The 24624-nt window shown below is 35.1% G+C and overlaps 1 protein-coding gene across 3 annotated transcripts in view; it reads left to right on the plus strand.

Moving 5' to 3' along the window:
* Nucleotides 1–24379, plus strand: part of chd1l (chromodomain helicase DNA binding protein 1-like) — a 33441-nt gene extending 9062 nt beyond the window's left edge. The window contains exons 8-25 of one of the 3 annotated variants that reach the window (XR_012407224.1): nucleotides 868–1023; nucleotides 2010–2102; nucleotides 2191–2287; nucleotides 3214–3287; nucleotides 3664–3774; nucleotides 6707–6821; nucleotides 7840–7993; nucleotides 8962–9142; nucleotides 9220–9365; nucleotides 10518–10681; nucleotides 12498–12700; nucleotides 12823–12921; nucleotides 14614–14684; nucleotides 14780–14894; nucleotides 16863–16971; nucleotides 19799–20433; nucleotides 22771–22918; nucleotides 23032–23401. Coding sequence is in view for 2 of the 3 variants with exons in the window: in XM_068221667.2 (XP_068077768.1) it covers nucleotides 868–1023; nucleotides 2010–2102; nucleotides 2191–2287; nucleotides 3214–3287; nucleotides 3664–3774; nucleotides 6707–6821; nucleotides 7840–7993; nucleotides 8962–9142; nucleotides 9220–9365; nucleotides 10518–10681; nucleotides 12498–12700; nucleotides 12823–12921; nucleotides 14614–14684; nucleotides 14780–14894; nucleotides 16863–16971; nucleotides 19799–20077; nucleotides 22834–22918; nucleotides 23032–23154 (2375 nt within the window). In the remaining variant the exon portion in view is untranslated. 3 annotated transcript variants of the gene reach the window in all.
* Nucleotides 24380–24624: the final 245 nt, after the last annotated feature.

Below are 24624 nucleotides of genomic sequence, written 5' to 3' on the forward strand. Positions count from 1 at the left end.
GATTTTAATGTCAATAAATAATAATGATGAGACTTGTTGGGTTTGTATCACTCCAATATGACTGTGGACACACTTTACATACAGACAGTTCTGTCCAGAAAGCGTACAAAAGTTGATTTTCATCATAGGTGCCCTTTAAGTAGTCATAGTAACTGCCTTAATAAAGCTTGAGGGCGTTAGTTTAATAGGCAAGCTCTATATAAAATAAAATTACAAATTATAAAATTATAAAAAGCTCTTTTACTGGTCGCTTTAATTGTCGATTTTGGTGAAAATTACTGTGCCATGACTTCCCGACAGAAAACATTTACTTAAAGGGATAGTTCAACCAAAACGAAAATGTTTTCACTATTTACTCATCTTCAAGTGTTTCCAAACATTTATGAGATTCTTGTGATGAACACAAATTAATATATTGTGAAAGCTGAAAACCTGCAACCATTGACTTCCATAGTATGAAAAACAAACACTTTTGAGGTCAATGTATATAGGTTCCTACAGTAGCTTTCTTCAAAATATCATCCCTTGTGTTTGACAAAAAAGTCAAACAGGTTTGGAACAAGTAAAAGAGGAGTAAATGATGACAAAATGAGCAGTTTATGGTGAACCATTCCTTTAAATCGTTTTGTTTTGTTATTATTAGAGCTCTGATCTGAGTGATATGAAGAAATTGGTCTGATCTGGTGCCAAACTGAGTACCTCAGATAAACCACAGACATGACAGAGCACACACACCTAAAAAAAGATGTCAGAATAGATGCTGTCTCCTTGACTCCTGTCAGATTTGCCAGAGGCTGTCAGAGGATAGAGCTCATAAATTTGTCACATTTGTGCTGGAGTTTGTAATATTGTTGTTCTTGTCTGCAGTCGATGAGCTTCATCAAGTGCTCCAGCCGTTTTTGCTGCGCAGGGTTAAGGCAGAAGTGGCGGCCGAACTGCCCAAGAAGACAGAGCTCGTAGTTTTTCATGGGCTGTCTGCTCTTCAGAAGAGATACTATAAAGCCATTCTGATGAGAGACCTTGGTAAGTCTGGCCAAAGATAAATCATCCAACACTACAGGCAAAATGTAACACTTGACCAGGGCTCGACATTAAAACTTTACTGTTTTAAAAGAGCTGTCTGAATTGGAAAAATAGTCTAATTAAATTTCTAAATGGAAGCACTGAAACTTTGCTAATAGTGATTATGATTTTATTGCATTCATTGTAAACATGAACTGACAATGGATATATGGATAATGTAATGGCAATAACAAAGCTGCACCAGCTGAGACTTGAGACTCTGTGTGATATAGAGTGACTCTTGTGGGAAAAATAATCAAAACAAATGAACATTTACATTAAAAGTCACAAAGGAAACATACTGTAGTTACACTTTTAAAAAGTTTTTGCGTAACATTCTTCAATTGAAACACCACATGACCAAGAGTGATGTTTTCAGATCTCACCATGACTGTGAACAGGGGCTGACATTAGCTTTTTTTGCTCACCAGCCACTTTTCCAAAGTTACTAGCCACTCTGCATTTTAATTAGCCACAATTTATTGTTGGGAACGGCGATAATAACGGCGAAGTAATAATCACATGATATTTATTTACTGTATACAACAATCTTGTGATAGATGCAATCATTCTACTTCTGAAAGTCAGTTTTTAATGCCTCTTTCACGTTTGCAGTACAGTGGGAAGATGGATTTTGCCAATAGTCTTTTAGTTTGATTTATAACAGTCTTATGGTTTATTATAATTACATTTATTAGTCATTTTTAATAGATTTGCATTAACGATGGCACAATTATTTATTAGGGTTAGGGTGGAAAGCCCTTTTATAGAAAATGAATCCACCGAATATCAATTAATATGGGGAAATGTCATAAATATGTTTATACAAGTAAGAGCTAAGATTGCTTCATAATAAATAGCACATCTTTTTTTCTGTACATATTTATTATTCTTGAATAAATGACTGATTTCTTGTCCAGAGGATAAGCTTGTTTAAATATTTTCAGATGCCTTTAGGACCGATCAAAGCACGAAGACCCGACTTCTGAATGTTTTAATGCAGCTCAGGAAATGTGTGGACCATCCCTACTTGTTCGATGGTAATTACTCGCTTTCTGTGATCTTTTATTGTCGAACACATTGATTATCTGAATAATTGTTTTTGATTTTGCACCTGTTTTACATTAGGAGTGGAGCCAGAACCGTTTGAGATGGGGGAGCATTTAGTGGAGGCCAGTGGAAAGCTTTCTTTGCTGGACAGCATGCTGGCGTATCTTCAGGAGGGGTTGGTTTGCTCACTTTGACATTCGCTTTACATCAATAGAAATCTGATCTGGAGCATTTTGATAGGGAATCGGGAGTATCAGATTCTGAATTATGTGTACATTTATTTATCTGATTTGCCCGATAGCAATGCAAAATTCCCAAAAATAATAAGAAAAAATAAGCACCAAATCAGCGATACTTTAGAAGTCTTATGAGCAATTCCATGCAAATGTCAACCTTGCCAGTAAAAAAAATTGAAGTTTTCACAAAACTAACGAAACCATTTCTATGTTTTTTTGTGCAAGTATTTTACAGTACTTGGAAAAATACTCAAAGTCTCTACCAATGTTTTCAAACAATTCAATTTGATTTACAGTACCAGTCACACAAGTGCCAATTTCACATCCATAACGAAGCTTTTTCCTCATAAACGCAAAAATGTTACATCAAATCAAATCAATCATGTTTGTTCTATAGTGAGCCAACTCTTATCCTTTTGATTAGCATTGTTTCTTTTGTGTTATGCAGTTTAATTCAGTATGTTGTACACTAAACTTGCAAACTTTTTTGTCACGTCCATTACGCATGTTTATTTCCCTCATTAAAAAAAAAAAAAAATGTTGCAGGTTGGTATTTTTCTGATCCCATAACTCTGTGGTTAGTTGTTTTGAAAAATATATATGAAAGTTTTAATATAATGTTAAGAGATAATTTCACTGTGAATCTATATTTTGAATAAATACTGCAAATGTCACATCCATAACACTGGAAGTGCTCTTATTTGTTTGTCCATCTTCCGGATATGTTGTCCTTGATCTGTGTTTTTCAGCAAGTTGGAAGTGTTTCATTTCTTTACTGCTAAAGGGTCGAACATTACATAGATCAGCTTTAAATGCGATTTATCCACGAGTCAATGTAAAATGGCTGTGTTTGGTCTGTTTTCAGAGGCCACCATGTTCTTCTGTTCTCTCAGATGACCAGGATGCTGGATATTCTGCAAGATTACTTGGAGTACAGAGGTTAACACACTCTCACTGTGTCACAGCTTTGCTTTTTCGTATTAACCTACGATCTTAGGATGTACGTGATGGATCGACAAAGTGCTTACTTAATGGATTCAAGACACAATCAAAACATAAAATCACAAATAGGACTGAACCACTTAATTTTACCGCTTTGGAGAAAATGTTTGCTCAATGCTTTAAAACTGCCTTCACTTCAGAAATCTTTGCACAATGTTTGTGTAAAATTTGGGGCATTTACATAACCTTACCATACATGTTCTAGTAATCTAGTTCTCCGATCTGGAGCAGTTGATGTGGGTTTAGTATCACATCCTGTGTTTGTTGCTATGTTTGCATTAATGTGCTGATCAGGTCTCTCACTTCTCTGCAGGTTACAGTTATGAGCGTCTGGATGGTTCAGTCCGTGGAGAGGAGCGTAACCTTGCTATCAAAAACTTCAGCACCAAAGATGTTTTTATTTTTCTCCTCAGCACCAAAGCTGGTGAGTTCACAGTTTTGGAAAGGCAAAATAAGATTCACAAATCATCATCATAATCACACGCTGTTATCAACAGTAGCGCAAATACATTATTTTAAAAGCATTATTTATAGGAGACTGTCATTCCACACTGGAAAACTGGCCATGTTTATTTGATGCCAATCTTATCTGCATTTTTTAGACATGCATAAGTAATTGTAAGTCATGACAAGAGATAATGCGTGAATAAATATCGAGGACATTCATTACTACTGTATCTCTATAAAATTGTGTCAAGTAGTTGTTTGAGTCATGAATTATTACAATCTTTCACTTATTTTTACACACACAAACTTGGGCTTTTTTAATATTCATCTACGTATCCATGAAAAAAAAACTTTCATGATTTAAAAAAATAAATAAATTGGTAGCACTTTCTATGAAGTTCATGAATTACAACTATAATCATTATAATCATTCTATAAATAAATCTATAATGACACAACAAGCATTACACTGTTTTATAAAGACAGTTATAAAATACTGTATGATTAATTATCTATAAATTATGCATTTAGAAAGGATATTGACTCTATTATGACTCACAATAAGTATTTGTAATAGTCCATAGTGCTTTTATCAACAAAATAAATCCATACATTAATTTGACAGAACTAAATCTGTAACTAGCACAACAACATTTTAACGTTGCAGACTGCATCTTTATATTTACTATCTTGACTGACTCATTAATCATGTATAATGGTCATTTAAAACAATGAAATGCATCACTAATAAGTATTAATAACACTATTATAGGCAAGGCAAGGGAAGGCTAAAGTTTATTTATATAGCACAGTTCATACACAGTGGCAATTCAAAGTGCTTTACATAAACAGGAATAAAAGAACCAGGTATAAGCACATAAATACAAATAATAAAAATGATTTAAAAATGATAAAAACAGATTAAATGTTTTAATACAGGTTATAAAAGAATGAAAAAGAAAGGAAAAACGTAATAGTGCGATCTGTCGGACGAAGCACAGTGCTCATTCAGTAAAGGCACAGCTAAACAGATGTGTTTTCAGTCTTGATTTGAATGTGCCTAATAATGGAGCACATCTGATCATTTCTGGAAGCTGATTCCAGCAGCGAGGGGCGTAGTTGCTGAAGGTGGATTCACCCTGCTTTGACTGAACACTTAAAATTTCTAGTTTATATGATCCTAAAGATCTGAGGGATCTGTTAGGTTTGTATTCAAAGAGGATATCTTTGATGTATTGAGGTCCTAGGCCATTTAGTGATGTATAGACAAGTAATAATACTTTAAAATCTATTCTGAATGTAACTGGGAGCCAGTGTAAAGACATGAGGACAGGTTTGATGTGCTCTGATATTATGGTTCTGGTCAGAATCTTGGCTGTCTGTCTGACTGTCTTTTTGGGATGGCTAGTGAGAAGTTAATTACAGTAATCCACTCTGCTGCTATAAAAGCATGAGCAAGTTTCCTCACTGTAAACAAAGCATCTAACTCTTGCAACGTTTTTGATATGATAGTATGCTGATTTAGTTACAGCTTTAATATGACTACTGAAACTCAAATCTGACTCCAGAATCACATCAAGATTCTTAACCTTATTTTTTGTTGTTTGACCCTTAGAGCCAAGAAATGCATTCACTTTGAAAACCTCACCTCTGTTCTCAAATGCAGTGACTTCAGTTTTCTCTTTGTTTAACTGAAGAAAGTTTTGGCACATCAAACTGTTAATTTCACCAATGTGAACTCACAGAGGGACTGAAGTCATTAGGCAGTAAGGCTAAGTAGATCTAAGTGTTATCAGCATAGCTGTGGTAGCAGATTTGGTTCTTTCTCATTATTTGGCTCAGAGGGAATAAATATAAATGCAGCTATAAATGTTGTTATAATACAGTATTTTTTTGTCTTTATAGATACATTTATAGAATTAATATGGATGAATTAAAATAATTAGAAATAAGAGTTTTAATTCATTTTAAGCATGTGCTTCATATATATATGTATATATATATATATATATATATATATATATATATATATATATATATATATATATATATATATATATATATATATATATATATCTATATATATCTATATATATACATATATATAAGGCTAGGGTTGTTATACTGACCCAGTAAACATTAATTTTCCTTCACAACACTTTGTGTTCGCTATGAAAGAAAAAATTCAAAATATGAAAGAAAAAATATCAAATGCTTGTCGTAATCATAACTGTAAAATGCCATATGATCATTTAAATGATGTGCGCGCAGGTTTCACTTTCACTTCCTAGCGCGGCTCATGGCTGCTGTCACTGTGAGAAAAACACATACATGCAAATCAAACCTCCCCCACAGCCCTCAAATGATCGCTCTGTGCAACACACTGAACGTTATTTACAACTTCATTACTTCATTGTTTACAGTCTATGCAGGCTCTGTTCACTAAAGTAGGCGTCATGCGTGCACGCTCTCTGTAGTAAACAAACACCACGCGGTCAGCTTACGTGTAATTTCACGGCCACAAATACAACATTACATGAAGAGATAAATGAAATTTATAGGTAAATTATTGGTTATAAATACAGTATGTGACATTTTTAACGCCAATTGAAGGTATCCATGCTGCTGAGAGGACTTGTGCGACGATCTTTAAGCTTCTCTCCCGACCTTGAAAGTATAATTAGCTTAATCGTAGAAAAATCTGAATTAAGATTGTGTGTAGTGTCTAAACGAGATCGTGATGTTTTTTCGATTAGGCGTGCAACCCTAGATTGATTGATTGATTGACAAAAATATACACAGTTATTAAGGTACTCATTACCTTTTTGCATTTATGGAGGTAGACAATTCTTTACAGGGTGCAAATAGTCCCATCTCTGACCCTACAATACAATGCTTGTTGTTGTTAGGAGGGGTCGGCATGAACCTCACTGCAGCAGACACTGTGATATTTGTGGATGGTGATTTCAACCCACAGAATGACCTCCAAGCAGCAGCCAGAGCACACCGGATTGGTCAAACAAGGTACTTCACTACCTAAATGGATATATTTTGTTCCATCTAGTTTTGAAGTGTTTTGAAAGGAAAAAGCACAACAAAAATGGTCCATGAGACATCCAGTTCACTTTTTGTTAGCCATTTGATAGTGTTCTGATAGTGTTTTTGTTGTTGCGAAGAATAGACCACTTTTTTTGGAATAAGCTTTCATTGTGTGGAACAGAGCATGCTTTGAAAGAACATTGTTGACTATGTTTACATCGACAGCAGTAATCTAATTATTTGCCTTAATCTGAATAAGACAATAATATGAAGCTGTTTACTCGAGTTTCTTTTTAAATGTTCTTTTCATGTTCCCGTTTTACGTTATAGTACATAGTTCAATTGATATCGTTATGTCAGCATTCAAAGCTACTTTCCTCCGGCGTTTCACGGAACAACATTTGTGTTCTTCATGGCACTACATGTGAACTTGGGCCAATTGTTTTTAATTTTGCGACAAGTTCAACTGTAGTTAATTTCTTACACTATGCGTGCAAACAGATGATGGTGGAAACGAATTCTTAAACAACAGGCCACCTCTGGTATTTAATTCACTAGCTTTTCATTCATGCCCCCACTACAAAGTCACTTCAAAGTCAATGCACTTCATAATCTCCATTTCTTCCTGAAATCTCAGCAAAGTTTATTTTTTCCAGCATATAAAATATGCTCTCTTTTAAAGCCATTCTTTTTTGTTTGTCCTCAAATGCCTGACAGTGGCCGTGTGTGTGTGTCCTGTCGCATAATATATTAAAAAGTACTGCACGGTAACAGTTTGATTAAGGTGTGTACTGTACATGTCTTCACTGCACTTCAATCATGCGACTAAAATAGGAATACTCCACAAGTCTTTATTCGTTTTCTGTTTAGTTCGATTAGGATTTTAGTTGGATTAAGGTCATCAAAATTGGCTGTTTACACGGTAGACGTTTAATCAAGGTATTGTCTTAATTGGAGTATCGGTGTCCAAGTAAACAAGCTCATCCCTGTTTTTTGCATACAGGCCTGTTAAAGTGATCCGACTCCTTGGTAGAGATACCATAGAAGAGATCATCTATTCCCGCGCTGTGTCTAAGCTGCGTCTCACAGACACCGTGATCGAGGAAGGACGGTTTTCTCTTTTGGACCAGGCTCAGTCTGCAGCTTCTGGCCTTCAGGTGAAGAGACACATGAGCTTATCTTTCAAGCTCATCTCATCTCTGTGTCTGTGCACCGTTTCCTGGTTCATATCTTTGTACTTGTGGTTTCCCTTCTTGTAAAACTGTGCATGCAAACACTTTCTCAGTATGATATCATTTTACATCCCCAGTGGGATGCTAACGATTAATCAACGATCGATTTATTGGGGAGAAATAATTTAAATCAATGCACTTTATTAATGGTTGATTATGCATTATATGCACATTTATGAAGAAAACTACACAGAGTCACAGAATATATTGTGTAGATTTGAGATGGCGCTAGTCACATTATTTATTAGTTATTATATCTTAATAGTTATATTGTTTTATAAAGGGGTGGTTCACCCAAAAAATTTAAAGTCTATCACAGTTTTCCTACCTTTCACTTGATTCAAACCTGGTTGAGTTTCTTTCTTCTCATGAACACCAAGAAAAAAAAAAGAGTATTTTGTTTGATGCCTCATGCTTTTAATTGTATAAATTAAACTTAACTGAATGATATTAAAAGATGTTTACACCATATCTGCATTTTGAAATCGTGGCAACAGCTGGAGGTTTGTAGAGCACACAGTATGTTGTTGTAATGTTTACAGTGCTGGTTCTCTACTTACAGGTCTTTCACAGCCTCCCTTTCGTATTTGAAAATGGCGGACACTTAAAATAAGCGTATACCTCAGACCGATGTCATCTGAAAATTTACCTGAAAACAAACAAGAAGTGCTTTTTCAGATTTCAATTTTAGATTACAAGGGCAAACTATTTTTTTGTAATGACATGCACAGATGAATTGTTCACCTCATGTGACCTAACAAAATCAGTATGGTTAGTTTTGATGTCATCTGTACTTTTAAGTTTAACGATTAGTTAAATTATTGACTTAATTTAATCTATGATCGATCTTGAGAGTTGGTGGAAATGTATATGCTTAATTTCCATCAATCTAGTTATCTGAGATCCTGAAGTTTGGTGTTGATAAGCTGCTGTCATCAGAGGAGAGCTCAGTTCAAGATGTAGACCTCCAGCTGATTCTGGGTCAATCTCGAGACGGGCAGTGGCTGACGGACGAAGAGCACGCCAAGCTTAATGAGAGCAACGAAGAGGAAGATGAGGACATGGAGGGTCAAAGTACAACACTTGTTTTCAGTAATCTTGTTATGCTACTTGGAAATTGATGATTTTGCTAATGATTTTCTGACTTTCAGACCACATGTATTACTTTGAGGGGAAAGACTACTCTAAAGATCCCAGCGCAGAAGATGAGAAGACCTTTGAACTGTTACTTGAAAAGCAGTTTGCTGAGATGGAGGATGCTGAGAAGGAAGGCCGCGCACTTCGCAACAAAGCCGGGGTAAATTGTTTTAATTTAAAAAAAATACAGTAAGAACAATAATAACAACAAAAAACAATGCTTTGATTAAAACTGACAGTTAAAACTTCTACTTATTTACAAAAAAAAAGTACAAAAAAAAGCAATAAATATAATCCAAGACATCAAAATGATAAAAGTTTATATATGTTTATATATGTACAATGATACATTTGTAAATGTTATACTATATTTTAGGATTAAACTGCAGCCCCAAAATGCTAATTAATTGTTACTTTTATATTTTACCGATATCCTAGGTCTTGCCCACTTACCAGCATTACGTATTATTTTTATGTAATGAAATTTTAGAATGTTTGATTTGTTTGTTCATATTTTTTAGTACGTGTCAGAATTAGTATAGCTGCGTCTCAAATGGCACACTATACACTATGCACTATGTACTTATGCACTTACACACTCAACAGCATAGTATATATATGTAGTGTCGTCCCAAATGGAGCACTAAGGTTTTTTTACTAAAACGGAAATTCAAACCGTTTCCCTAATGACATTTGACGGTCTCCAAATCAGTGAAATAAATGACCGAAGTATCAAATAATACCTGCCGTGAGTATAACCGCATTTACCATCGGGAGGCGCTATAATCACTCTCATAGGAGAATTTTGCTTTCACCATCAAAAAAAAACAAAGTTATGTTAGCACCGCCCCTTCTGCGACTGTTGAGTGCGTGAAGTGTCCATCATTCCACACTTTATTTTAGCGGCTGAATGAGTGCATCATCCGGGTAATTAAAATAGTGCTTAAGTATACGATTTGGGAACCAGCTAATGTTTCGTTTTTTTCCCAAAAACTGAACAATGGTGAAAATTTTTCAAACATATTACTTTTTTTTATTAACAAAAGTAATTAAAAAAAGTTAAAGCAACCTAACCAACTATTTTAATATCCATAAAATTGAGTAAAAATATTGACATTTATTTTGATCAAATATCATAAGCCTTGATTAGCAGTCTAAACTGAACTATTTTTTGGCTATTATTCATTTTCTGTCATTCTAAATGCATTAGGATGATTTATTTATTTATTTTTTGTTTGTTTATACTTGCTTAATATGTTATTTGAACTAAAAACACAAAATTGAAACAAATGTCTGTTACTGTCATCATCAGGTGTCCCTGTCTGGTCCCTTGATCAACCCAGCGAGGAAGAAGAGACCTCTAACAGAATCAGAGTTAGAAGAAAGACGTCAGAAGAGACAAGCAGCTGCTGCAAAGAGGGCGAAGCTACAGGAAGAAAGGAAGAAGCAACAGGAAGAACTAAATTACAAGAAAAAGTATATTTGTTGTATATTTTTGACTATTATACACCTTTTTCCACACATGTGATGCCTCATTTTCAAATTATGGTTTGTACTTCCAATTTTGGAAACTTGAAGAGAACTGAAAAGTATCACTTTAAATAATAATAATGCACAACAAATAATTCATATACATATGGGAAAACTGAGGCAGAGGCATGTTGTTTAGAAACATTTTTTACAAAAGCAAAAAATGTGTCTTGTTTTCAGAAATAATGTGTCAAAATTGAGTTTTTCCTTGAAACAAGCTAAATAATTTTCTAATCATGAAAGCAAAATTCATCATTCATCAAAAGTATTTCACTTTTAAAGAGCCATGAAACCTCCCTGTCTCAGCAGGGTGTTTTCACACCTCTAGTTTGGAAAAAAATTCAGGAAAGGGGTTGTGTCTAGCTTTGTTTAGGTGGGAGTGTGAAAGAGGGAAGGGTTTGCATGAAAAGGGGAGTTTCAGTACATGCATGACAGCTGATTTTCACACCGGCATCACAAACACAGGTGCAGTGGAGATAAACAGTGATTCAGAAAGGAGCATTTACAGCGGATCTGAGAGCTGTGTAGAAGTGGAGAATTTTCAGTCCACAATATTGTAGCGATATCACTGTAAACTTAGTAACTAAATCGTTTTGACTAAGGTTTGCCTTTAAAAACTGAAAGAGTTCTGCTGACGATACTAACTGACTTCTAACTAACTTAACTGCTATCTGAATAAACACAACCAAAGCACATTGATCACAGACTTACCAGATTCGTAGAGACAGGACAATCATCACAAACTGGAACCGCGTCTTTTTAAAAAGGAAGTCGGTGCAAATCCAGATTTCACCCTTTCCAGATTCGAAAAGCTCTCGGGTAAAAATGTTTCTTACAAACATATTTTTGTTGCGTGTTAGCAGACCACTGTAATCCAACTGCTTGGGTCCACACGCGAGCTCTGCTCTCATTGTTGGGAAATGGAAACAAAACATTTGTCATGGCACATTTCTAAATGCAACACTGACGACCCATGTCTCCGAACAATTTTTCTTCTACTAGTTAGAATTACGGTTGGCAACACATCGTGATGTCTCACTGAACACTGTAACAGGTAAAAAGACTTTTTGAAGCTATATCATGCTTATTATTGAAATTGCGTCTTGTTCACAATAGGGCACGATTCGTTCGAACCAAGTCTTTCTCATGAATTAATCAACAGATCTGCTGAAAACTCATTGATGTCTCTTTGTACTGACCGGTGCAGACAGCCATGCTGGAATTTACAAAATGATCTCATTGCTGTGACGTTGCTTCAAAATTTTGTTTTAAACCGCGAGTACTACTTTGCTTTAAACAACGCAAAAACAACCAATTTTTACTTTTTAGTGAATTATATGTGTCTTAATAGTGTTTATAGCATCGTAGGACATATATATTCAATTCAATTCCCCTTTATCTACAATGTAGATTGTGTCAAAGCAGCCCCACATAGAAGATCATATATGACTGTCAACATCTCAAAAAAATGTGTTTCGTGACCTCTTAAATAAGATTAATACCTGCTGATTATTTTGCTAGTTTTAAGAAAAACTCACTTTATTTTGACAATTTTTTTTGCTTGTCCAGAAAATGCTTCTTTATTTAAGAATTTTTTTTATATAGAAACAAGAAAAAACTAAGTAAGAAAAGCCTTTTTTGCAGTGCGTTCACACAAAGCATAATGGGGCATAAGAATAAGTTGGAAATCGTATATATATTTATTGTGTTTTCCTGTAGGAGTCTGTTTTATATCCTATATGCCTTTGTCTTTCATTGGCAGGATGGCATGGTGGGACTCATGTGGCTACAGATCACTGTGTTTGCCACGCGTCGACAGTGAGGGTGAAGATATGGAGCCTGATGAAGATGATCACGTCAGCTTTAGCTCCACCGATTCAGATCACACAGCCATTCGATATGTGCTGGGTGATGTAACTCATCCTCAAGCCGATCGAGAGGATGCCATCATTGTGCATTGTGTTGGTACGGCTCTACTAAATACTGTTTGTCTGTAACAGAGACATCTTGATGACAGAAAACCATTGACAACCACATACTGCTAATTTGGTCTGATTTTTATGGTGTGTGATGCTCTTATTTTATAGATGACTCTGGACACTGGGGCCGGGGAGGATTATTTACTGCACTGGAGCTCAGATCAGACGAGCCGAGGAAGCAGTACGAGTTGGCCGGCGACATGAAAGGTGACAAATTCTTTCATGTTTGCTTGGACAGGTTTAATTCATGCTCTGCCAATGCAAACATTTGACATTGACGTCAGTATCCAGTTCACAGCTCTCTAATTCTTTCTCCTAAAAAACTATTTTAAATAAATATAGTCAAACCTATAAAATAAAATGTCAAACGTATGATTTTTTTTTTGTAAAAAAAAAAAAGCAATCGTACAATTTTAGCTTGATTTATAATAGACAATTCATGCTTTTAATTCATATATGAATTAAAATGTGTTATCTGATATCTAAATAGAATGTATGTGCTTAGAAAAGTGCTGTTTGTTACAGAAAGTCTTTTACAGGTCCGTTTTCAACCCTAGGAATTGGCCCTAATATGATTTGACCATATTTGTACAGGGCATGCATATTAATGAGCTCTGCTCTAATGCTCCAGCAGCTCATGTCAGTTCTTGACACTCACATACACACAAACAAACACACAATATGATTTACTCTGAAATACGCTTGCAAAATAATAATTCTCCTGTAGTTTTAACAAATTTAGTAACGACAATCTATTGTACTGAAGTGGTACAGTAGAGAGTTTTATTTTAGCTAGAATAAGTGAGATATCTTTATACCACCAGAGTAACCTAGTTTGCTGGACATCAGTAATATACGAATTGACGTATGATGTAATGTAGCAATATTTAGTGGCAACACTGGCAAAAATACAAGGTGCAGCAGGTGGTTAAAATGCGAGGCACGCAGGGTGCATAAGCAGCACGCAAAATACTAACGGCCATTAGTAAACCATTTAAAAGATGCGCCTCTCAACGCAAAAAAAAAAAGCACGTTCAGTGTGATTGATCCCTTACTCTTCCTTAAAGACTGTCCCATTTTCAAAATAAGTGTCTTGCATACAAAGTAGGTATAATATAAGCTCAGATAAACTTAAAATAAGGGAAAATTTATCACAAAGTTTATCATTTACATTTAATTAAAAGTCTTTCTGCAAATATATCCTATACCCTTAAATAAACTTAAAATAAGGAGAAAAAAATTATCATTGTTGTAATCTCCCTGTTTTCCAAACCACCAGAGTTGAATTTTGTTTCGATTGACCTGTTTTGTTTTGTTTTGTTTTTTTTTTACCAGGATTTTACATGCTCAATGTATATTATTTACATTTGAGATAGAGCAGCTTACTGTAAATAGGAGTGCTTTTGCATAGTAACATACTGTACTGTTCTGGGTTGTTTACAATAATGTATGATCCTGTTTTATTGTTAAATCAGACTTTCTTGGTTTAAATGGCACAAAGGCAGCTTTAGGTCATCAAAATAAATTTTATTTAAAAAAAATACTGTTCGCATAAAAATAAGTATTTAAAACTGAAATAATATTTAACAATATCATTGTATTTTACTTTTTATCAAACAAATACAGTCTTGATTAGCGAAAAAGATTTCACTTGATCTTATATATTTAACAACGTCATGAACCTATTTATGTATTTAGCCTTCAGTTAATGTTTCATGAGTACAAAGGTAATCTAAGTATATAAATGTGTCCAACATTAGCATTAATTTAATAAACAATTACCAGTAAATATAAAACTAATATAGTAATGATTGCTTGTTAATTACAAATTAGCAAGCTTGAGTTAAAATGAAAGGGTAGTGACCAACGTAAATGTGTCGTGACGATGGTGTGTTTCAGACCTAGAGCTGGGAAATGTTCTGCTTTTTCCCGTTGATGACAAACAGTCGAGGCTCTGTGGAAGAGATTACGTAAGTCGGCAAGCTGTTTGTGTCTTTAATCTACTGCTTTTAATTAAATTCAGTCATTAATTTAGTTAATCATTTTATGCCTCCTGTCTCCCTAGCTGGCTCTCATAGTTGCCCAGCAGAGGGATAAAGCCAACAAGTTGTCAGGCATTCGGCTCACTGCCTTGGATGAAGGCCTCAAGAAGATCTACAGAGCTGCCAAACAAAAGAAGGGTACTCAGCGCTCTTTTCTGTTTCTTCTAAACTGGTTGCAGTGACATGGCTTCTCATATTCATCTGAATTTCTTTTTAAATAATTGACTAGAGGTCCTAAACCTATTTATATGTCAAGTATATCTGCCACTCAATTACACATCAGTGCAGCAAGCCTGGCTAAAAACACAAATCCAATACACACCACTTCAGGACAGTAGAGGTTTGATTGGATTGTTTAAAAGAGGTGGATTTATTTCAAAATGTAAAGGGTCACGCTGCTAAAAACAATTACAGGACTCTTACATTTTTATTAGGAAGTGGAAATTGCTTTTTTTTCATGAGCAATCTCGTACTTCTGGTTTGAAACAGACTATAAAAAGGTTTTTAAAGCAAAGTTATAGCATTGTTGTGAAATATTTATTAATGTTTGTTTAACATTAATGCATAATATTGATTTTGCCATCTGATTTGGACAATTCCTCCTCATATATTCAAGAGAAAGGGCTGTAAACTAGTCTGTATTTTAATTCTCGTCTGTAGATTTCAGAAGCTTCTAAAGTTTGATCAGATCACACGATTTTTTTTTTTGTTGGTTTCGAAAGTCAGTATGTCAGATTATGAGATTTATTTTATTTTGTTCTTGATAAAATCTTGACTTATCATGGGTAACAAATTTGCCAGACTACAAGTTCCTTCACGTTCATTCATCCAGTGTCATCTATGGCAGGCGTTGTTTTCCTAAAGCAGTCACAAGTGTTGCTACAACACTGTTTATTATATCAATTAAATTTATTTTATTTTTTTTTTATCTTAATTCAATCTCAATAAACACTGATGCTTGCATACAACTAGTAACTACATTATTTAAGTACATTTGTTACAATATAGATAGGATTAAATGTATGATTTCTTTTTAATATTAAGATATTTTCTTTAAAATCTAAGTATATATTTTTCGGCTAGGGTTGCTTATTAGACATTGTCTTGTCTGAACTTGCTGTGAGTGAGACGGAGAAAATAAAAGCACATCAGCACCAAGGTAAAAAATCAGATGCTCAATACATAATCTTTTAAATAATGACGTAATGAAAAATTTGCAAATATATAACTTGCAAATGTGATTTGTGATACAATGACAGTGAAGCATTTATCAAATCCTTCTTCTCAGAGTAGTGGAGGGGTTCAAACAAAAATATAGTTTGTATATTTTGGGAAAAAAATATATTTTAGAAATGAATTTTTGTTTGCTATATTTTTGTCTTAATTTTAATGTATCTTTTGTTGGTCAGTTTAGTTATCTATGAACAAGAATAATAAATAATTATTGATGCACGTCAAAATAAGTCTGCTGTATGCGCCAGAACACAAATTGCTGTGAGATGATGTTGGTTTGTTGCATAACATGATAATCTAGCCTAAATAAATTAAAGTGAAATATTCAGTTTCAGAGAAGCCTATATTAAACTGTTTTCACTGTTAATGACAAATTTGAAAAAGCAGGAAATGCTTTTGCAAAGTATCCTCAGCACTGAACATGTTCCCAGAATACCTCGAAAAAACAAACTCTTTTGGAAGGATGAGAGAACTCCAAACTTGTTGTGAGAATTTTGATGTCTGCATATTAGTGCCAGCCTGTCAGATAAAATTGCTTAAAACACCTTAATATTTTAGAAAAGGTAGTTAAAGTTTGCATCACCAATGATTGATCTTATCCACCCGTGACCCACCTATAAGCAAATATGCTTAAGTAAGAATGCATGTAATGTTAAGAGCTGGAAGTTTAACAGTCTGTTTAATTCTTTTAGAGGTCGTTCAGACATTTGCATTTCACTGTGCTTTTTTTCTACGGTATGTAAACATGCTGTATGGATGCGTTTAACCATTGGGTTTCTGTTTCACACATTATGTTCCCATTTAAAACCTTGTCACTCAATTTAAAAGCATGAGTGTGGGATTTGGGTAACCTCATTGCGTTTTGTCCCATAGCAAGTGTCCATCTGCCTCGGATTGGTCATTCCACTAAAGGCTTCAACTGGTACGGTACAGAGAGACTCATTCGCAAGCACCTGGCCACCAGAGGAATCTTCACATCCATGTATCCTACTGCAGAAGTATTGCAAATGTTTGTTCTAACCTGGGTAGATTTTGGTCAATATTAAACAGAGAGCTTTGCAATACTGTAAATATAAGATGGATATTTTCCCTCCATAACAAAAACAGAGATTAGCAAGACACCTTTATTTATATATATATATATATATATATATATATATATATATATATATATATATATATATATATATATATATATATATATACACATACAGGGCTCGACAATAAGGACTGCCCGATGGCCCGGGGCCAGCGTGCGAGACACTCGGGCCAGTGTACAGAATGTTACTGGCCCGATCTGCCTTTTTGCCTGCCAGATCGAGCCAGAGCTGCGTGCTGCGACTGTCTGTCAGTTGTGTGCAAATACAATCTTACGGTGCTTTCACACATAGACGTTTGTTTCGGAATCTGTCTCGTTTCCCCCGTTAGCGCCGTTTCTTTGGCATATATCCAGCAGTTGCGCTCTCATCCACGCCAAATCAATCAGTCCGAGATCGCCTGAATGAGACGGTCTCTGTCCTATTGAGCGGATCGATTGTATTAAGAAAACAAAACAATGCAACGAACTAACGACCCAGGCTATATCACAGTGTATTATGATTGTGTAATAGCCATATATACGGCTTTATGAAGAGAGAATGATGAGCAGGGCGAGATGTCATTCTTACCGGTAAATGCGAAAGTGAAAGCATGCTGAAATATTACCGAGAGCTGTTTATCCAGCCTGATCTCGGTTTATCCGTTAGGAAAATTGACCGAAGTTAATATCTGATCATTTTTTCCAAGTTTTAATCTTACAATATGTTGTGTTAGGCCAGTTGTTTTGTTTATTTCTGCACTGACAGCTTGAAGGAAAATCAACATTGATCTGCTTCGCGATCTGATGCAGTCTAGGTTCATCTGCTATGTCTCTTTATAATTTAAGCCTAAAATACAGAATTATAGTCAACGTTTCTTTAATAGATTGATTAATTAAATAGATAGATATCTACAAATTGAAATGAGGCTCTGTATGAGAAAGTCTGACCTCTCTGATTTGTATTTGGTGACGATGTCTGTGGGTTGTTAAAATTAAAGTGCACATTTTCACTCATAAAATATTCTATACACAACTTGTCAAAAGTTTGGGATCAGTATGATTGTTAAATATGTTAAAATAAGCTTCTTCTGCTCACCAAGGCTGCAATTATTTCATCATTAATACAAATTGTGAAATGTTGCACGATAAAATAACTGTTCAAAATTAGTTTATTATTTAATTTATTCATTTATTCCAGTGATTTTAAAGATGAAATTTCAGCTTCATTACTCCAGTCACATGATCCTTCAGAAATCACTAATATTAATTATTATTATATTTATTAATGGTAATAGTAATAAAATCTGATGTCTGGAGTAATGATTTTATTTGAAACTACATACAATAACAAAGCAGTTATTTAAAATGTTGATAAATATTTAACAATTAAACATTTTTACATTTATAAACATAGCCTTGATGAACTGAATAATTTTCCTTAAAAAACATTTTTAAAATTACTGTAAATATATATACAGAGTTATTAGCCCCCTTTTGTTGTTTTTTTTTCTTTTTAAAATATTTCCTAACTGATGTTTAACAGAGCAAAGAAATGTTGATAGTTTGTCTGATAATATTTTTTTCCTCTGAACAAAATCTTATTTGTTTTATTTTGGCTAGAATAAAAGCATTTTTTTATTTTTTTATGAACCATTTTAAGGTCAAATGTATTAGCCTCTTAAGCTAATTGTTTTTCAGACTGTCTACAGAACAAACCATCATTATACAATAACTTGCCCAATTACCATAACCTGCCTAGTTAACCTAATTACCCTAGTTAAGCCTTTAAATGTCACTGTAAGCTGTATAGAAGTGTCTTGAAGAAAATCTAGTCAAATATTTTTTACTGTCATCATGGCAAAGATAAAATAAATCAGTTATTAGAGATGAGTTATTAAAACGATTATGTTTAGAAATGTGCTGAGAAAATCTGCTCTCTGTTAAATAGAAATTGGGGAAAAAATAAACAGGGGTGCTAATAATTTAGGGGGACAAATAATTCTGAAATTCACTGTCTGTGTTCACACACACACATATGCACAGTCAAATAGCTATTAGCTTTTTTTTTTTTTTGGTAGGGCCAGTAAAAATTTTGGCAGGGCAAGTAAAAATCAGAACCACTGGCCCAATCGAGCCAGTAGAAAAAATCCTTAGCGTTGAACCCTGATATATATAGGAATAACTATATATTTATTCTTCAATAAGTTTAACCTACCTTACTTAAACCTTTTTAAACAACCCCTCTAACAAGTATAGAGGATATATTTAAGTCCATATATATCAAAACGAATCCCACTGAAAGCAAAATGCGAAGCACTGGTTAAATATTCTAATGATGTGATACATATTCAAGTATAACCCTGTGCCATAATTTCTTTGTAGTGTTTTTTTTTTTTTTGGTGGCAAAGGTTTTTGGTCACGTTTATTCAAACAGCACTTTATGCAGTGTATTCTTTAAAGGAACTATGTAGGATTATTATATAGGAAGTATGTTTTAATCAAAATTACAACTTAATTTTGTTAACTTATGTAATAAAAACAGATCATAGTTCCTTCCAAGATTTTTACCAGCCAGAGCAACTTTTGGAAAGTTTGCTTTGGAAACCAGTTTACAGCCAAATTCACTTTGGCTTGATTTCATCTGAAACTATTCTCCAGTTTCAAATAACATGAAATGAGGCATTTATAAACCGAAATAGTTGTATTATTTTATCCTTGACTCATTATTCAGTTACTACTACAGACGAGGATCTTCACACACTACAGTGTCTTCCACTGCTAGCACCACCACTCCATCAAGCTCAAAGCCTGCAGCATCCTCACCATCTGAGTCCCCACACTCCTCCAGTCCTCCGGCTAACAGAGAAGGTCTAACAAAGTCAGCAGAACTCTCCACTACATCACATGAAGGTCCGGGGGCTCCAGGGTTGGCTGACTTCATGAGAGGCGTTCATGTCTACTTTTATAACATGGCTGCTACAGAGAAGAAGAAACTAACCCGCTACCTTATCACATATCCTTTACAATTCAAAAACAATCATCGAAACAATGCTGCCATGGAAAGGCAATAGCTTTTGACATCATTTGGAGAAGTATCTTGAGTCAGTGGAGTAACAATAACTTCCTAAAGCATGGGAGAAACTTCATTTGACTTAATTTTGATTGATTTTGAAAGAGTTATAGTAATCTGGGTGTTTTCGTGGGTATCGCTGTCGCCTCACAGCAAGCAAGTCGCTGGTTCGCGTCTTGGCTGGGCCAATTGGCATTTCTGTGTGGAGTTTGCATGTTCTCCTCATGTTGTGGTTGGGTTTCCTCCAGGTGCTCCAGTTTCCCCCACAGTCCAAAGACGTGCTATAGGTGAATTGGGTAAGCTAAATTGTCTGTAGTGTATTTGTGTATGTCCTGGTCCTCTTGGTTGGGGATTGAGCATTGGGGTAACGACCAAAACATAGTGCGGCTAAATATCAACTTCGATATAAATGGCCCTGGGAGTTATTTAGTATAGTAATCTGCTTTTACTTAGTCCGGGAGTGCCAATACTCAGTCTTGGAGGGCCAGTGTCCTGCAATGTTTAGTTTCAACCCCAATCAGAAACACCTGGGTTTAGCTAATCAAGCTCTTACTAGGCTTTGCAGCAGCGCTGAGGCAAGTTTGAGCTAAAATCTGCAAGACATCCACCCTCTAAGACCGAGTTTGGACACCCCGGCTTAGTCAAAAGTGTCAATATGAAATGTCTATGAATTGGCAGTAATAAGTAAGTGTAGATTATCTAAGTTTTTTCTTTATTTCTTTACACAATGCAGATTATCACTCAATGTTTGGATCTGCTGATAAATTCCATCAGTGTGGACAAAAATTCTGTAACTGTGTAGCATGTTCACACAAACAAAAAACAATTCAATCGATATCCCACCTTAACTTGTAAACTGTTCAAATCCATGACATCGAACATCATCAGTGAATCCACTAGCATTCTAAGATATGTGTCGTATATGAAATTAAACTACATGCGCATTAACCAAATCTGGGTCAAAACACTGACAAATGCAGTAGTATATCAATTGGCATATGGAGGAACAAAAGAGAAGGTTCCTTTTACTGAGCAGAACAAGATGAACACTATCCTGAAAAGAGACAGAATTACAATCAAATGTAATCACCATGATCACCAGATTTTATTCAGGTTTTACTATGATTTTGTAAATGGTGATCAGCTGTCAAATATTCTGAAATGTCTGTGTGGACCAGAAGCTGCTAAGACTTTTATTTGAGTATGTTGATGTATTTCCCACTATAATATTGAGTAGGGACTGGGCAGTCTTTTGCACATCATTCCCTCATAGCGAACTAGCGGTAAGAGAGGTGTGGTTAGGAGTATTAATATACAGTCGCTATGGAAGCCCTTAGGTTGACGTTAACAGAAGGATTTCCACTCCAAATACAGAAGCAAATTTTCTTTGATAATTACTTTAGCAAACCTTAACTTTGTTTTCAGTGGATTAACTTGCACAGATTATTTATTCAGCTTAAGAAAAACAATGTGAGCTAGCAAATATAAACATTGAAAATTTGATTTCCTGCTAACTTTAATGTGGAAGAAACTGGCTGCATCCGAAATCGCCTACTACTCAGTAGGTACTGCATTTGAATTTAAATGTACTACCCGGCCGTTGTAAAAGTATGTTGTATACAGTATTAATGTCAACAGTACGAATGGAATTTGGACATACTATAGCTACAATATGTCACAGTTGCGTCAATTCACTCCCACCCATGAATTTACTTTTGGTGCTTCATAGGATAGCGTAGCTTCCATCGGATGTGCACTTCAAAATCTCGTCGGGACTTGGAAGTAGTAGGTCATCCGGGTACTTTTCGCATTCTGTTTTTCATAGTATACAGTACATACATATTATAGAAGTGTGTGATTTCGGACGCAGCAACTGTCTTGGTGTGACTTCATACTTTTGCGGAGTACAGTGACTTAAAAAGCAAGGACTTTTGGCCAGCGGAGAAATTAAAATGGTCGTGCCCAACTGAGTCTGGTTCTCTCAAGGTTTTTTTTCTTCACTCCCATCAGGTGAAGTTTTTTTTCCCTCTCCGTTGTCGCTACTGCCTCGCATGGTTCAGGATTGGTAGAGCTACGCATCGATGAATTGGCTCTTCAGTGTTTGAACTCTCAGTAATGATTAAATCACACTGAACTGAGCTAAACTGAGCTGAACTGAACTTAAACACTAAAACCTGAACCACACTGTTCCAGTTACTATGACCATTTATGTGAAGCTGCTTTGACACAATCTACATTGTAAAAGCGCTATACAAATAAAGCTGAATTGAATTGAAGGATCAAAAATCAGGTTGAGTGTAAGATAATCTACACTACAAAATGTCTGATTACCAGTGTCCCCAACCTGTTATTGATTTGGCTGGACAACTGAAAATGTTTGTCATTTTTCAAGTATTTACACTGTAATAAATGCTGGGTTCCACACAATTCCTTCATGTTGTCCCAACACAAATCGATTGAGTTAACTTAATAGTTTTTACAAATTTAATGGGATTAAACATAAAACGATTAAGTTGTCCCAAAAAAACTTAAGAATTGGTGTTTTAAACTCATTTTAAATAATTATTAATAAGTATTTTAAAATATTTGAACAAGCATCAAAAGTCAGTTTTTGAGTGTATATTTTTCTGCAGATTCATGAACCTCCATTAAAGTATAACAAGCTTGCTGACACAAACCTATCCTTAACAATTCTGCACATATGATGGTGATGAAGAGGATCTCATGAGCTCACATGTCACTCATATTGTAGGAGAGGTAGAAAGTCCAGTCCATAAACAGGTACATTCATTATGCTAATATTTATAAATACTAATCTGTTGGCATTAGATTTGGCAACAGAAATATGCCATGCTTAAATATTCCCTTTTTTCCACCATATTCTTTCTTTTCAGGAGCTCCAAGATCTATTGCATCAGTACCCTCAGGCCCTCCTTGTAAAGAAAAACTGGCTGGAGTTTTGCTTTGCCAGCCAAAGGAAAGTCAGTGTGTCTAAATATGTAATTAGGTTGACTTGACAAAGCTCCTGCTGCATTTCTTCAAAGAGACTGATCACATCAGATCGCCTTGGGTTAATTCACAATCGCATCTAGTGTCTGTTTGGGGTTTGAAATGAACTGATCTGTTCTTGTACATCCAGTTATGGTGAAATGGCATCAAGAGATTTGTCGGAGTAGTAATCAAGCAATAAAGCAATGCTCTCTTTTTAATGAGAAACAACAACACTGTAGATACTTTGCAGTAAACTCTGACGCATATACTCTATCCATGCACTATTTTGTTTGTGTAGTGAGTGAATGTAAATTGTGTACATGATTTCACGTAATAACCAGAGCTTGGTTAACAAATGCAGCATTGTTTTAATAGTCAGTTTACTGTATTTTTATTGTTTAAGGTAAAAAAATTAAGTGTAAATCATCTAATGCACTGTAAAAACTAAATATATAATTGATCAAATGTGTTACATTGGGAGAGGTGAAAAACAGAAATACAACAAATCTACCATACATAGTTTTATAAAAACAACCCTACTGAAAAAAAACAGCTTAACCTAGGTTGGTCAGGCTTTTTCTTTTCTTTTAGCTGGTCACCCAAGCTGGTTTTAGCTGGTTTCCTATGCTGGTCATACCTGGTTTGTCAGAGGGTTTTGGACACTTTTAGCTGGTCTTCGTTGGTCAGCTTGGTCTTAGCTGGTTTTAGCAGTTCAGACTGGTTTTAGAGGGGTTTTGGGTAGTTTTTAGCTGGTCTTAGTAGGTCAGGCTGGCCTTAGCTGGTCAGGCTGGCTGGTCTTAGCTGTTTTTTAGCTGGTCAGGCTGGTCTTAGTTGCTTTTACCAACTAGTTTAAAAAAAAAAAAAAAAAAAAAAAACAGGCTGTGATACCCCGTAAGACCAACGTGGACAGACTGGGAGACCAACTCAAACCAGACTGGGAGACCAGCTAAAACCAGACTGGTCAGACTGGGAGAACAGCTAAAACCAGCTGACCAGGCTGGTTTTGGCCGTTCTCCCACTCTGGTTTTAGCTGGTCTCTGAGAGTATAGACTGGTTTAGCAGTTTTTTTTAGCAGGGAAATCAAACATATTGTGTAAAAGCTGTTGGTTCAGAGTCAGATCTCGGATGTTGGTTTTACTCAGAAAAAGCATAGCTCTGCAAACCAAACCACAGATGTCTATGATAATGCACTTCTCTATCTGGAAATGTTATTGCAGGTTTTTCATTATAATTAAAATGAAACCAAATAAATTGTAATGTATTTTGTGTATTGACTATTTTTAGTTGTAAAAAAAGATTGACTGATATGTCATTTTAGCTAAACTCTTAAGTTTTTTTCTCTCTCTGGTCAAAGTCATCTACATTCAACTACATGTGGATCTACATGTTATTAATTTACAGCAACACATTTTTTTAACTATATTATTATGTTAGCTAACACATTGTTATTCGATTCATTCAGCATTTTACCAGTGTTTTTACCTGATCACAGTTGC

This window comes from Danio rerio, chromosome 6 (assembly GCF_049306965.1).
Source record: "Danio rerio strain Tuebingen ecotype United States chromosome 6, GRCz12tu, whole genome shotgun sequence".
Classification (NCBI taxonomy): Eukaryota; Metazoa; Chordata; class Actinopteri; order Cypriniformes; family Danionidae; genus Danio; species Danio rerio.